We start from the raw sequence: 16,770 nt of genomic DNA on the forward strand, positions 1-16,770 counted from the left end.
TCGTCCACTCACAGTTGACAGTCTTTGTATTGAGTTCGTGCTTAAAATGTACTGTAAATTCTACAAACTGTTAATAAAGATTTCAATCAATCAAAACATAATTGCATAATCTGCATTAATTAAAACTCTGAACTAACTATATTTATTTTTTGTATTGAAGATGTATTTGTTTCCCTGGCACAAAAGGGGAAATAACAACAAAAACTAAATAAACATATATGGGTACATATATGTGTACTGTACTGAGGCTCATAATAGGAGCGTCCCCCCCGCCTCATAGTGTCCGACTGTCCGAAAGGGTTGGATAAAGAAGTTGAAGAAGCTAGAGTGAAATGAAACCAAATGGACAAACCCAATTGTCCATTTGGTTTCATTTCACTCGAGTTAAATTATTGTTTAAAATCTCCATTACTTAATTTCCAAGAACTCTACACAATTTGTGAATGACTGAATGTAGAATAAGAATTGTTATACGTTTGCCTGTTACATTTCCATTTCTGCTAAGCAGCAAGCTGTAGATGTTTAGATGATTTTAATTTATATTATGAGACTAAACAGAAGTGGGCAGGAGGCTTCACTTCTGCTTTCTCCCTAAATCATCAAAAGAGCTTCCGTGCCCCAGACTGTATGACCAGAAGCATTTGTAAATTGTGGTAGGTAACAGTCTAGCCATATGAGACTATTTCCTTTTTTATTATCCTATAGGGCACGTGCACAGTGCACAAGTTTGTTGTGAGGGGCTTACAAATGGCTGGCCTCTTCAAAAGGAGGGTCAGACAGTTATTGAGGTACTCACTGCTGCTACTCAGTATCTGCTATTATACGAAGCCGATCAATTTGGAGGAGGCGTTATTTCATTTATCCTTGATTGACCATGATTGATGTCTGCTGTGTCTGACAAGTTTGTCAGCTGTATTGTACGTGTGTAACAATGTTCTGCCTTACATGCACTTTGTAACTGTCTGTTTTCCTATTGTCTGAATTCACAGTGGCAGTGTGTATGTACTTCGTACAAAGTATTCTTCTACTAGCCTACTTCTGTTTATGTGGACATGCATGTGTGTGGTTTATGTGGGTATAATATGTGACGGTTCTAGAAATGTCATAGATCTTTGTCTTCCTGTTTGCTTCATTTCTTTTGGTTTCTCTATCACCGTCTCATCTTGACTGTTGACACTGAATTTGAAGCTGCACAGTAGTTTAGGATTCTACAAACTATATCATTTTTAACAAATGTGTAGGGCTAGTCATCTTGGCAGAGGGCCAGAGGCTGTGGTATAGGTTTCTGATACAGTATTCAGTTAGCTCAACATGGGACTTTGGAAGGCCTTACTGATTATGGGTAAGTCTTTCAATTAGATCTGTATCTATCGGTTATTTTCAAAGTTACCAATTATTCTAACAGGTTACTTTTCAATGAATCAAATCATCTTTAAATTAAAGAGTTTAAATTATATTATAGATAAACTGAATAGATTTGTGTTATACAGTATATGGCATTCTTGCCCTGATGAAGACCTGTTCAGGTCGAAACATTTTGGCAGTTGCCTTTTAATTTAATAAAGGCGTTCCTCATTTTTTAACCTTGTGTGCCCGGATCCTTCACTTTTTATTCTCTTTTTATCAAGATTTGTGTTATAATTGATTAAACCGATTAGTCTGATTAAACACTTAAGCCCTATTTTACACAACACACTGGTGTTGAGCGAAGCGACGAGTTGAGTGTTTTTCAAAAAAAATTAACGTTTCGATATTTTTGGGGCTTTTCCTGCCTTTATTGATAGATTCAGTAGTCTGACAGGAAATGGGGAGTCGAACCCGCGACGCGCTGTCAGGCATTGGCAGCCAAGGTGCCCAGACAGCTACGGGGCCTGTAGTACCTTATCTTACAGTGAATATACAGTCAGTTTATGAAGGTAGAAAGAGTGGTATCTCCAAGATTCTCCAGAGCTCAAAAGATGGGGAGAAAGTCAAGACGCACTACCCTGAAAACCAGAAAAAAACGGCTAGTGAAATGAGTCTGACCATGCAGGCTAAAGGTGCACCGGTATAGTTGTCGATCACTTTGTTGGTGGATACTGCACTGCCTGCTTGTTGTCATGTAATGTGAAGAACACAAGAATTCTGACCGGGCACCCATTTTGGTGTTGGCATCATGTTATGCTTTAACTATTGAAAAATAGCAGATCTACAAGCTCATATCGCGCCACCGAGTGGCGCGATACGAGCTTGTAGGTCTGCTATTTTTTGAAAAATCGAAGAACGAAGAACATTTTTTAGAATCTGATCTCAGGTCAGAATGGGTTCATCAGTCCAGTGTGTGTCCGGCGGAAACCTCGTATGAATCTGATCTCAGGTCAGAATGGGTTAATAGAGTCCTGTCTTATTCCACAGGGTTACTGGGTATGCTGAGAAGATGTGACTCCAGCTGCAGAATTGGGAAAGAAAATGTTATGGGAAAATGTATGTTGAGCTGTACCTTTATCCAGTCATCTGTTTTTAATGATTTATTTTGGGCAATTCTGAAAGGCTCTATGTCCAATAATGATTGTAACATGAATAGCTTTAGTCTGGCATCCGGGGCGTGGAGTGGGAAATGTGGTATAGGGCCAGGCTATAGTTTTTTTTTAATTGGCCTAAAATACTGTACATTAATGAATCCACATGATGACCTTTATATGTTGTTATTTTTGTTATTTTTTGTTTTTTATAGGGGGTTATGTGGCCATATCATTAACAACCCATATAAGGCAAAATTTTCTAAAATTCCATTATGCTTTTAGTGACTATGCATGTGATTTGCATGATTCTGAATCCATTCCAAGCATTAGATTTGCACAAAAAACACAAACACTCCTTGGGCTAAAAACCTTATCACAAATGTGATGAGATCAGCACAGTGGCTGTGGCCGTTTGTTTTGTGCAAAATGAATGCTTGGAATTTCGGAATCATGAAAACCCCCTAGTTTGACATGTTACATGATGAAAATTTGAAAAGTTACATTTATTTACTATGAAATCGTATTTCATAGTAAATGTCTGTCAGTTTATCACTCAAAATCCCCATACATGGGAAAGCCCCAATATACACTGCCCAGTTCTCGTGACGTCATCAGCGATGGAGATGCCTGATGTCATAGTAAAAGCGACCTGCTGTCACAATTAAGCCCATATATGGAGATCCCTGATGATATACATCTGACCTCAGACCCTTAGATATGGATACTGTATGTCAGAACCTGTTCTGACATTCCATATGTCCCCATCCATTTTTCCTCTTCGATGTCTCCCTTTTGACTGATACCTGTCCATTTAAACTCTAGACGGGGCTGCCCCAAAGTTATTAATGCAGTCGTGCCCGGCAGAGTTCTCAGCAGGCCCGGCCCTACCTGGGCCCTCATCAAACCCTATACACTCAAGACACTGCCTCCGCTGCCACCCTTAGATCTCCATATGGAGCTGACCTGTTCTGACATTCCATATGTTGATCTGACCCCCCCATGCCAAAGCTCACCCAGCAGTCTGCCGTCACCCAGGACTGAACAAAATAAATTGAACAAAAGTCATTGAACAAAATAAATTGTTCTGTTGGCTGCCAGACTATTTTGTAATGTCTATTAACTTCATATCACTGTCCTCAGGTGCTCTGCAGGTAAAACATGTGAATGGCTTTGATGGATGCTCTAGCAGAGTGGAGGTTTATCACGATGATCAGTGGGGAACCATATGTGATAATTGGTGGGATCTCCGTCAGGCTCAAGAAGTGTGTTGTGGAACAGCTCAGGCAGCCAAAACTGCTGCGTCCTTAGGCGAAGGCCTCGGTCAGATCTGGTTGGATAATGTGTACTGTAATGGAGACGAGAGCTCCCTCAAAGACTGCTCTCGCAGGGAATATGGAGTTCCTGACTGCAGCCATTCTAAGGACGCTGGTGTGATCTGTTCAAGTATGCTTCATGTTTTATTGTCTGCTATGGATAATATGTTTCCCACTTCTGTTTATCATGTCATTCACAATTTCTCCTTTGGATCACTGTTTATAAAATTGTCAAAATTATTGTCATTGGATGACATTGGACATTGGATGTTTTGGTATTAAACCCTGATCATATCATGTCCTTCAGAATAACACACCCTTCCCAGACCTATTCTGATTGTTAGAGACCTGTACATGGTCTTGGCAGACAGTGGCATCGCCACAATTTAACCCATTCTGACCGGGCACCCATTTTGGTGTCAGCATCATGTTATGCTTTAGCTATTGAAAAATAGCAGATCTACAAGCTCATATCGCGCCACCGAGTGGCGCGATACGAGCTTGTAGGTCTGCTATTTTTGAAAAATCGAAGAGCGACTGTCATTTTTAGAATCTGATCTCAGGTCAGAATGGGTTGATCAGACCAGTGTGTGTCCAGCGGAAACCTCGTTATGAATCTGATCTCAGGTCAGAATGGGTTAAACATTTAATTGTATGTACGTCATATACATATTGTGATGTTTTACTGTATAGCTCTGATCAGTTCCCCTTCTCTGTCATGCAGAGTTGCAGTGTGACAAGTTCAAAGCAGACAGTACACAGGTGAGTTGTATCTACATTATGTCGCCTGGTTCCCGTTCTTGATTGACATGGCATTGTTTTCAGAGTAAAAAAAAATGATTATCAACCACTTACAAAATATAAAGACACACAATAATAGGGTATGCGTTCGCTTTAAATCATCATACCTAGAAGTCATGTGGGAACGCCTACTGTGTGGCGACTTTCTGGCCTTGACAGCTAGCCCATACATCCAAACAGAAAAGTCCTAGATTGCATTAAACAACGTTAAACTCACTTTGCCACTCACTTTATGCATGCTATTATAATATTTTTCTTCAAACTTTATTGTATTAATTTTCATCTTTCAATGTTTGATTATCATTATTAATTTGACATTTCCAACCATCTATCTGACTTTTATTATTCACCTTTATTTAATCAGGGGAGACCATTGAGAGCATGCTCTCTTTTGCAAGGACGCCCTGAGTACAACATGATCACAACATACGAAAAAAACAACAAACAATATACAACAATTTTAAATAAGGTGCAATATAGTGAGCAATATAAATAACATCAAAATGCAATATAACCTCCTTAGACACTGCATCCTCATATGCAGACATTTTCTTTTCAATAATGAAGTGCAAAGCACTAGTGAAGTGTGCATAAATAGAACATCTCCATAATGAAAGACAGACAGCTTGTGACATAACTAGACATGACTAACACTTTAATTTGGAAGTGTCATTCAGCTTGCATGTGTCTGTGGTTTCCTGTCATCTGCAGTAAGTTTCCAGCTAAGCTGTTACTACCACATCCTTAATAGGCCTATTGTGATTGAAGCCAATAGTTGACACTGATTTCTCAGCTGCACTTGATTCTTTCTCTAAAGCCCAAACCACATCAAAGGGTCGGGTTGGGACAAAACGTTTTTTTTTTTTTTACTACACCAATGCAACTCACTACCTTAAAAAAAAAAACGTTTTGTCACACTTAAAATCTGCAATATGGTTCTAACTTGTGAGATCTTTAAACACTGCTAAAAACTAAACACTAATTGTAAAAAAGATGATAATGTGAATCAAACAATAACACAAGACCTTTCACTCTGAACTCCAGTAACCCCTGCATATGCATCGATGGAACCCTAACCCGCTGTCTGCTGTCTTCCTTTGTTCTCAAACTCTTCACTTACATCCAACGTGAGCGGTCTGTCTCCCTCTGTCTGTCTCCATCCATCCATCCAGTCGGAATCCATGTGGAACAGCTGCACTGACCTGGATGAAGGAAAGCAAAGTTATGTACTACTAGAGGTATACACGCATGTGCGCGCACACACACACACACACACACACACACACACACACACACACACACACACACACACACACACACACACACACACACACACTTTTCTCTTCTGTTGTGTATAGAAGAACATTACAGACCTATTGGAGTCCCCCGGGCAGCTCAACAACAGTGACGTCACTGGGTTGCTTCAGGCAGTGGAGGATGCAGTGAGGCTAATTGGACCTCAGCTCCAAGACAACTACACCTACATAGAGACAAACCAGACAGGTACACACGCACGCACGCACGCATGGGCGCACGCACACACCAAACTGCACGGAGGGCAGCATTTGAAATGGGTTTTTTTGTGTTTAAATAGAGGTGAAGCTTGCTGTGAGGAAGGGAAAGACTCCACCCACTGGACCAATTCATCTGAGCACTCGCAGTGCTGCTCTGGACACTGACTGGCAGACGGCTACTGGGAATGGAGTGTACCCTGGTAAACTGCACTCCACTCCTTATTAATGTAATGTGAAGTTCATTTTCTCCCCATGTATGTACCGGTCACTGTCAAGTTAAACCCCTACTGTTGGTCTGTGAAGGGTGTAGACAGACATTTCTCCTTCATGCACATGGAGTCACAGAGCCAGGGCCGGTTCTAACCCTCTAACACCCAGCGTTGCTTTTTAGCAACAATTCTATTTAATTTAATTACAAAATTATTATAATTATTTTCTGTTCTTTTTTCACCTAAACGTCATCAGTGATGTTCATTGCAATGCCATTTCAAGGCCATTGGTCATGATATTTGCATATAAATACCCCCCACAGAGGCTGAAATTCACACAAATAAAAAATGTCTGGACTCTGTGCGATTTTGAATTTTTTTTAACCTATGACTTTTGACCTTTAACCCTAATAAAAGTAGGTAAAATAATTGTAATATATGTTTTTTTGTGATCATGAGAATGTCTAGAACATGTTTTATTCATTATTGTGAAAGATATCCCCCAAATGTAAATTATTAATTTATTATATTATTATATATATATATATTTTTTTTTTTTAACATATTTTTTAGTCTTACTCCTAGTAGTACAAAGTAGTAGTAAGGTTGAAATCTATTTTTTGCAAGTAGAAATTAATGCGGGTGTTAGAGGGCTAAGGGGAGCAGGGGTGGGCAGAGACCACCCATAATTTGTTATGGGGAAATATTATTTCTTTGCCAATATAAAGAATACCACAAAATATCGTATGGTCGTGGTCAGGAACATTCCCCCTGTGTTACTCACATCCTCTCCTCTGATGCACAATTCTCAACAAAGACCTTCTCATTTCTTATACAGTATCCATGGGTTATTATTCCACAGGTTTTGCGCTCGCTGCGTTGGTGAGCTACAAGAATCTGGAGAAGTCTGTTAACCACTCCTTTGAGCATCTCAGCGGACACCAGAAGGATGGTGTGGATCCTAACTACTACCAGGTCTACTCTAAAGTGGTGTCAGTTGTAGTGTCCAACCCTTCCACAGAACCCCTAGACACACCTGTCAGCCTCACACTGAGACACCTGCAGGTGGGACAATAGCAGCAGTCTATAGCGTAGTTATGCATGTAACCATTCACTCAACTCACAATAGAGGGTATGCGCATGCTTAAAGTGAATGGCACATCGAGTGGCAAAGCAACATGCAAAGTGAGTTTAACATTGTTTAATGTTGTTTAATGTAATCAGATAGGACTTTTCTGTTTGGATGTATGGGTTGTCAAGGCCAGAAAGTAGTTTTTTGCATAACTTCCTGGTTTGATGATGATGTCACGCGCATACCCTCTATACGATTCGAATCACAATAAGATTCACGACTTTTTTAAACACAAATTTATTTTGCAGACAAAATGACAGAAAAATATATATTTTAATTATTTCTCTTACACAAAGATCCTATATTTTCTTCACGATTCAAATTGCAATTTAATCGCAATTTAATTGTCTGTTGTTGTTTGAACAGATTTTAATCGATTTTACGATATATTGTTACATGCCTAGTTATACATAGATGTATGAAAATGATGTGTGTACTGTGTAGCCTATTAGTAGTGCCTATGTAGTACAAACACATTGATCCAGTTTACATCAGCTTGCAGTATAACACACAGTTGTGATATGATATAACCAGTATAACACACAGTTGTGATATGATATAACCAGTATAACACACAGTTGTGATATGATATAACCAGTATAACACACAGTTGTGATATGATATAACCAGTATAACACACAGTTGTGATATGATATAACCAGTATAACACACAGTTGTGATATGATATAACCAGTATAACACACAGTTGTGTTGTGATATGATATAACCAGTATAACACACAGTTGTGATATGATATAACCAGGCTAAGATAACACTATCGTTGGACAAAAAGTTAAAGAGTGTGCACATGCTTAAACTCACCTTCTATTGTCACCCAGTTCTATCTGTTTTATTTGGACGTATTTTCATACAAAATATGGTGATAACACAAATGGAACAACATGTATGCACACAGCAGCCATTCCCTTCTTTCGGTGTTACCAATGATGCTAATTAAGGCTCTGTAGTCTGTTCCATTTTGTGTACAATGGTTCTCAAACTTTAATTTCAAGGACCCCCATACTGTAACTCTGAAAGTGTACTAATGGAACCAAATTAACCCCATTTGGTTGTAGGCCTATAGCTGCTATTGTTGCTACATTTTCAATTTGAATCCTGAAAAGTATCCGTTTTGTACATATGATATATCCACACCCGATGCTATGAATGAACGATCACCCACCGTTTGAAGAATATCTTGAAGTAATATAATATTGTAATATAAGTTACATTACAAATAAGAAAATACTTGAAATTAGACCATTCTGAGCACGTTAACTATAAGCAGTTTGTTCCACTTCCTCTGGTCTCCCTGTAGTACCTCTGCGCACCCCTAGGGGCACACGTCACGTATACGCCCATTTGAGAACCACTTGGCTATAGGATGTATGTTTATCAGTGTTGGCAAGTAACTTAAGTAATATACTACTTTCAGTAATATTATTACTTTTTTCCAGTAATATGTAACTTAACTAGTTACTTTCACATTTTGAGTAATAATATTACATTTACTTTTTTTCAAAAGTAATATTATTACTATTTTCACGAGCCTTGGTGGAACTGTGGGTTTGAGTGTTTATTTATAATGGTAGACTGGGTTGAAGTCAAGTTGCTTTGCAGACTGCTGATCCGATCTAGACTCTAGAGCGGATACGGAAACGATGCACACTCGTCGGTACGTATGTGTGAAGTATCGGATGCAGAAGGGCGGGCCTTAAACCGTCCGGTACACGGAACAACAACCTAAACTAGTGTGTGTAACTCGTTAGACTGCACTTTTAGAGAGAAGAGATGTAAATAAACTAACAATGGAGGAGGTGGAGGAGACAGAAACACCGGCACAACAAAGCCTTATAACATTCAATACTTGGAAGTATTCACATTATTTTGAGTATGTCCGCGATCAAGACGAGATGCACATTATTGTCCGCTGCAAGTTGTGCATATGGAAGAAGCTATATTCCACATCGAATCTACTTCTAATCTATGTACAAATGGATCGATCATCATGAGTTAAATAAACACTGCAGAATAGGGGAGGGGGGACTGCTAATGTTGAAAATGCAAAGTAAGACTTTTGGGGACAAAATATGCAATTACTGGGGGCGGGAGAAAAAAGTAATAAGTAAAGTAATAAGTAACTAGTTACTTTTCTCAGGGAGTAATAAGTAGTGTAACTTTATTACTTTTGTTAAAAGTAATAAGTAATAAGTAGTATATTAGTGTTAAAGTAATATTTTGCCAACACTGATGTTTATTGTGTATTAGGAGGACAGGGAGAAGAATACGTCTGTGAGCTTCATCTGTGCATACTGGAAGTCTGGACCACGAGGACAGGAGGGGGAAGAAGGGGCATGGGCCACAGATGGCTGCACTCAACAATCTACCAACTCCACACACACCGTGTGTGTGTGTGAGCACCTTAGCAGCTTTGCTGTGCTCATGGCCCGCTACCCCTTGGAGGTGAGGCATGGCTCATGCACGCACGCAGGCACGCAAACACACGCACATGCACACACACACACACACACACACACACACACACACACACACACACACACACACACACACACACACACACACACACACACACACAATTTCATTTCGTTTTCATATTTTTAGTCACTCAAGAGTCAAAATATTTCAGTGTTAGTCGAGTGTTAGTCGACTAAATATTATACGATTTTAGTCAACTAAATCTACAGTTGATCTTGAGCTATTTTCAGAGTGCAACACCCGAGCGCAACCAAACATAAAATGATCTCTTACCTCCCTAACATTTTAGTCTAGTTTTTATTTGTCAGTATATTTAGTGAAAAACAAGTCGACGAACATTTTTCGTCATAGTTTAACCGCCGAAATCAACACACGGACGCACACGCATGCACAAACCTGCTGCCTCTTTCCCTGTGCAGGAGCTCTTTGAGCTGCAGTTGCTGACAGAGTTGGGCCTTGTCGCCTCTCTCCTGTGTCTGGCGGTGTGTATCTTCACCTTCAGGTTCTGTCCATACTTCCGCTCCACCTCTCCCGCTCTGGGACCTCTAGCCCGCACCACCATCCACCTCCACCTCTGCATCTGCCTCTTCAGCGCTGACGTCGCCTTCCTCGCTGGCATTTTGATTTCACAGACTAAACATGAGGTTTGTAGAGTACCCAAAAACTGTATTCAAGTCAAAAGTGTTGTTGAAACTTACTTTAAAATACTAATGACTCAAGTAGACCAAGACTTGTAACCTCTGACTTAATCAGGGTTAGCTAGGATCCCATGGTTGTTTAGTACCACGAAAGAGACCAAGACAAATTCCTTGTGCAGGTTACATTTCCTGGTACATTTTCCCATTGAAAAAAAAAAACATGCGTGTGAAATAATTGTATCAATCCAATCTTTCAGGTTGTTTGTAGGCTCGTGGCAGCCTCGCTCCATTACTTCTTCTTGGGCACGTTTTGCTGGATGTTGTTAGAGGGGGTCCAGTGCTACCGCATGGTAGTAACGGTCTTCCACGCCGACGTGATTGAGCCTTGGTACCTGCTGTACACTGTGGGATACGGAACACCTCTGGTCATAGTGGCGATTTCACATGGCATTCTGAATGCCATGCGGATAAAGGGCACTGGACGACAGTAAGCGTGTGTGTCTGTGTGTGTGTGTGTGTGTGTGTGTGTGTGTGTGTGTGTGTGTGTGTGTGCGTGTGTGTGTGTGCGTGTGCGTGTGCATGTGCGTGCACGTGCGCGTGTGTGCGTGCGTGCGTGTAAATTAATTCTTAGTAATAGAATGAAAATGCATTATGCGAATTAATGCCCCTTTGAATATTATCTTTGTGTAATATGTCAGCAGCCGTGTGTAAAATGCATCTCTCTCTGTCTCTGTCTCTCTTTCTTGTGAAGCGTCCTGACTGGTGTTTTAGTTTTCTTTTCTTGTCGAGGGTTTTTTATTGACTTGACTAGTTCTTCAGTGAGGGTCCTAACATGAACGCCTGTATCGTCCCTCCCTGCCAGCTGCTGGCTGCCTCTGGACCGTGGCTTCATGTGGAGCTTCAACGGCCCCGTGGTTCTCGTCCTCGCCCTGAATGTGCTCCTCTTCATCATCACCATCTGGAAGCTGGCCCAGAAGTTTAACGCCATCAACCCAGACCTCGCCAACCTGCGCAAAATCAAGTCAGTCTGCTTGTGTGTGTGTGTGTTCTGAAAATGGTCCCACAGGAGAGGAGGCTTTTGGAGATTCTAGGAACCACTATAGGCCTGCATTGTGGGAGTGCAGCATTCCAGTGGGGTAATAGGATACAATGAGCTCTTTTAAGATATGCAGGTATGCCTGACCAGATTAGTAATAGTATTTAAAATTCTGTTCAGGATTCCGACAGGAAGTCGGTGCAGAGAAGCCAATTTGGGAGAGATACGTTTTGTCTCACATGCAGTGGTGTTTTGGACCAGCTCTAGAGCCATCATTAAAGACTTGCAATATGTAACTAGTTTTTCTGCATTTTCTTGGGTGGGGATGGGGCAGGGGGGGGGGGGGGGGCATTACACAAAGGCTTCAAAAGTAGCAGATCCACAAGCTGTTTTGAGCTTCTGGAAGTTGAATCCTGAAAAGTAACATTGGACATATCATGAGGTTTCCACCCAACACAGACAGACTTAGCCCTGGTTCTTGACTCTCGTATTCATACGAGAGTCAAGGCGTAACTGCACCCTGTTTTTTGCGCTCGCTACATTTACAAAGAATCCGTATATATAAACATTCGGATTACAAATATAAATTTGTCCCACGGGTGTTAGTTAGTTGCTGCTCCAGCGATTAGAATTGCTGCATCCCGCGTTGTTTAATAAAAAGCATTTTTATCCGAGCTGTTATTTTGCCATTGGCTTTCAACTATGTGCCCCTATCGGTCGGGAGGAGGGTGGCACTCGGTGTCGGTGTGTTCGATATATGTACGCTGACCGCCCTGCCAATACAGATTAATAGGCGAGTGCGCTCCCGGTGTGCAACTGTGGATTTCCCAAACGAACCCCGTTTGAAAAAAGTAGCCGGGGCGCTCGGATAAAAATGCTTTTTATTAAACAACGCGGGATGCAGCAATTCTAATCGCTGGAGCAGCAACTAACTAACACCCGTGGGATAAAAAGTATGTACTTTATATTTGTAATCCGAATGTTTATATATACGGATTCTTTGTAAATGTAGCGAGTGCAAAAAACAGGGTGCAGTTACGTCATGACTGTCATGATAATCATCATGGCAGTCATGTATCAGGGCTAAGACAGACTATGTTTCTATGTCAGTGGTTCTTCGATTTTTCAAAAATAGCAGACCTACAAGCTCGTAGCTTGTAGATCTGCTATTTTTCAATAGCTAAAGCATAACATAATGCTAACACCAAAAGGGGTTCCCGCCCAAAATGTATTAACTTTCTCCCTTGCTTCCCGTCCCTCTTCCCTTCACTGCTCCCCCCTGTCTAGGGGGTTCACAATCACAGCCGTTGCGCAGGTGTGTGTGCTGGGTCTGACGTGGGTGTTTGGGATGCTCCTGTTCACAGACGGGACTGGAGTGGCAGTGGTCTACGTCTTCACTATCCTCAATAGTCCACAGGGGGCGCTGATATTCATCTTTCACTGCCTACTGTCTAAGAAGGTAATGGGATTTGTTTTGTATTTAAACACATCTTCACACACCAGAGAAAGATGTAGTGATGTAGGGAGGATCAGATAAAAAAAGATCCACAAATACATTTAAGAAAAGTAAGAACAGAGTTATGGTGAGATCGCTTGTCATCATTTAATGATGTTATGCCGCCCTCTACAGGTAAGACAGTGGTACATCAAGAAACTCTCTATCTGCACAGGACAGGAGAACCGTTCTTCCAGTCAATCACAAGTAAGCAGTAATGCAGCTGTTGTACACTCAAATATTCACAATCACACATAATGCAACCACGTAATTTGAGCTTGTCTGTGTGTGTGTGTGTTTGTTTGTGTGTGTGTGTGTGTGTGTGTGTGTGTGTGTGTGTGTGTGTGTGTGTGTGTGTGTGTGTGTGTGTGTGCGTGTGCGTGTGCGTGTGCGTGTGCGTGTGCGTGTGCGTGCGCGCATTTTAGGAGAGTCGCAGTCCTCAGACAAGAGGATCAATCCCTCTGACCCAATGTTAACAATCAAAGACATTGTTGAAACCTTGTTTTGCTGTATTCTATATGGTGACATCATGATCCCTTCACATTTCTTTGTGGAACTGCTTGGTATGGAGGGGTATGCATGGGAGGTGTGGTGTGGGTAATATGGCTAATTTCTGTTCAGTTCTACTGAACATGATGTCATTTTATACATGTTAATACAACTTATACAATTGGGGTGGTTATATCTTGTCTCCCTGCTCTTCTATTTCTCTCTCTCTCTCTCTCTCTCTCCCGGAAAAAGGTTGTACATGCCGTGATTAATTGTATTTCTGTTTAGTGAGCAACACTCACTCAAGTATGGGGACCCACGTCTGTGTGTTCATTCAATGACCCACCATGTAGGCCAGGTGTGCCCAAAAGGTAGATTGTGATCTAATAGCCAATAGATCACAAAGGCTGTGCATCACATGCCCTATAAAGAAATATATAATAAAAAACAACAAATCTTGAACTAAGGTGACTTCATTGATTGACATCAAAAAGGGCCTGACAGCTCAAACACACAATGCAGTACTTTGTTTTCAAGAGTCGTCAGTAGCATTACAAAGTTATACAGTACTAATTCCATTTCCCCTGTTTTTCCGCCCCCATTCCGAGTGTGTCATCTATATGGGTTACATGATCTCCCATTAGCAGCAGACGCTGGTCATCAGCAAACAGAACCCCTTCCCCTCTCTGTCATCTATCTCCTATAGAGAGTAATGATTCTCTCAACCTTGTTCACATCCATATAGTTGCATTTGTACACTCTCAGACAGTGGCGTGCACAGATAGACACTAGGGGGTGCTAGAGCACCCCCTGCCCTTTTGGCCCTTTTGAGAAAAAAAAGGGGCGGGAACCCCTTTTGGTGTTTGCATTATGTTATGCTTTAGCTATTGAAAAATAGCAGATCTACAAGCTCATACGAGCTTGTAGGTCTGCTATTTTTGAAAAATCAAAGAACGACTGACATTTTTAGAATCTGATCTCAGGTCAGAATGGGTTAAGGCAACCGGCCGGTTCCACGTGCTATAGGTGCCCTTTTTTTTTCACTTGAGCACCTGCCCCTCTAAATGTCTGTGCACGCCGCTGCTCTCAGTGTTATATACAGACCTGTAAGGATCCATTTATTGGACCACTGTTGGTCCCCGTTGAGAATAAATAAAAAGGTCCAATAATAAGGGACAGGAGAATCATAATGCTTATCGAGCCCTACCCAGCCCTACATGCTCAGTTTGCATAAATTAAATAAATTAAATTGTCACAGTGTTTACAGCACACTTCAACAACGGTGTTTTTGCACACATACATACAGCATACCATCCCACACAATAATCATATTTGAACTGTAGTTGTATAATATGTAATGTACTGTACTAGTTAGGGCTATTGGCCAGCAGGGGGGACCAAGTACACATGGCTGAAACATGCAGAACTACCACACACAATGACAATTGGACACACACGCATGTACAGTATGTATGTGTGTTCTATTGATTTTTTATTTTTTTGATTTTTGTCATTCTGTATTACAGTATTTCATAATCTAAATTCATTCGGGTGCACTATAATTCAATTGTATTATATTTTCCATTATACATTGTCATCATGTTTTGTGGTGTGTTTTCCTGCAGTGATTTGCAGTACAAGCACAAGCACTGGCTTACCCTTCACCTACTGCCAGCGGAATTGATCTGTACATCATGTGCAGTGTGCGCACACTGCACCACTGTGTGTGTGTGTGTGTGTGTGTGTGTGTGTGTGTGTGTGTGTGTGTGTGTGTGTGTGTGTGTGTGTGTGTGTGTGTGTGTGTGTGTGTGTGTGTGTGTGTGTGTGTGTGTGCGAGAGAGAGAGAGAGAGAGAGAGCATGTGCATGTGTGTAAATTCTTGTGCAGAGGCAGTATATCGTTGCTGTTGTGCAGAGATCTTTTTTATCTTCATAATTTAATGCCCTATACTTCATCATAGCCTACAAAAGCAGTAGATGAGCTTGTAGATGGGCTATTTTCACTATTTTAAAATGTTTTTTTTTTATAATAATAAAAAAATGCAACGGTTTTGGACATACAAGGTTTCCCCCAGACAGCAATAAATATTTATATAGGACCATAATGACAGGAGAATGGAGGAGAAACAACATTCTGTGTGACAGTCCTAGTTTCAAGTGTGTTTGTTTTCTCCATGAGCAAACAGCCATGGCTGCTTCTTATCTGTTCCTCTGTTGTAATCTACTCTGTGAGCCTTTTGTTCCTTCAACTTTATTGAGTTGACACACACACACACACACACACACACACACACACACACACACGCACACACACACACACACACACACACACACACACACACACACACACACACACACACACACACACACACACACACACACACACACACACACACACACACACACACACACACACACACACACACACACACACACAGTCACAGTCACACACACGTGCACGCGTATTGATCCCTGTGGGGAAATTCAGGTGTCATAGCATGCAGCACTGCAGTAGTCATGAAACAACAGGACAAATATACAGGTAAGAGTAGAGAGAGATACAACTATATAAGATTAAATAATTGTTAAAATAAAGAAAGAAAGGTCCTATAACCTCTGGCCATCTGCACTTGTTTTGGACTGTCCAGGTTATATGTTTCATTCCCCAAATAATCATATTTGAACTTCTGCCCCCCCCCCCCCCCCCCCCCTGATAAGCACTTGGAATTGTAGGAGTTGAGGCGTTACGTTTAGTTTGACTCGGTTCATAAATATTCTGGAAATAGAAGATCTACATTTGGCCAATGTCCATTTTTAATAGTATCCTTTCTTTGATTACTTTTGATGCAGTAAAGGTCTTTTTTTCCTTTCTTTCTTTGTTTTTGGAGGTATTAAAAAGTTAAAATATGGAGATAAGCTATTTCTGCCCAACAGTAACGATATGGCCTCATTCCCACAACCAGCAGATCAATGTCTGGGTTTCAGATACGCTCCTTCTACGGTTTCCTGGACTGGCTAACACACACACACACACACACACACACACACACACACACACACACACACACACACACACACACACACACTTTCTCTCACTCACTCACTCACTCATGCACTCTCTCTCTCTCTTTCACAAACATACACGTGC

The 16,770-nt window shown here is 41.1% G+C and overlaps 1 protein-coding gene and 1 long non-coding RNA gene across 2 annotated transcripts; both read left to right on the plus strand.

Annotated features, from left to right (window-relative positions):
* The first annotated feature begins 1,172 nt into the window (after window positions 1–1,172).
* On the plus strand, window positions 1,173–4,695 carry LOC310865247. The gene is made up of 4 exons (XR_014569808.1): window positions 1,173–1,342; window positions 2,395–2,463; window positions 3,642–3,944; window positions 4,539–4,695. It is a non-coding gene; the product is annotated as an uncharacterized lncRNA (long non-coding RNA).
* Window positions 4,696–5,796: 1,101 nt separating this feature from the next.
* On the plus strand, window positions 5,797–13,703 carry LOC310865254 (adhesion G protein-coupled receptor E5-like; the record flags this gene model as incomplete). Its single annotated transcript, XM_083774279.1, has 11 exons — window positions 5,797–5,853; window positions 5,977–6,118; window positions 6,210–6,329; window positions 7,201–7,403; window positions 9,739–9,933; window positions 10,386–10,610; window positions 10,862–11,091; window positions 11,467–11,625; window positions 12,928–13,099; window positions 13,271–13,342; window positions 13,561–13,703. 11 exons carry the CDS (start codon window positions 5,797–5,799, stop codon window positions 13,609–13,611), a joined length of 1,626 nt encoding a protein of 541 aa, XP_083630405.1. The 3' UTR covers window positions 13,612–13,703.
* Between the last annotated feature and the right edge of the window lie 3,067 nt (window positions 13,704–16,770).

This window comes from Protomyctophum parallelum (assembly GCF_964188405.1).
Source record: "Protomyctophum parallelum genome assembly, chromosome: 10".
NCBI lineage: Eukaryota > Metazoa > Chordata > Actinopteri > Myctophiformes > Myctophidae > Protomyctophum > Protomyctophum parallelum.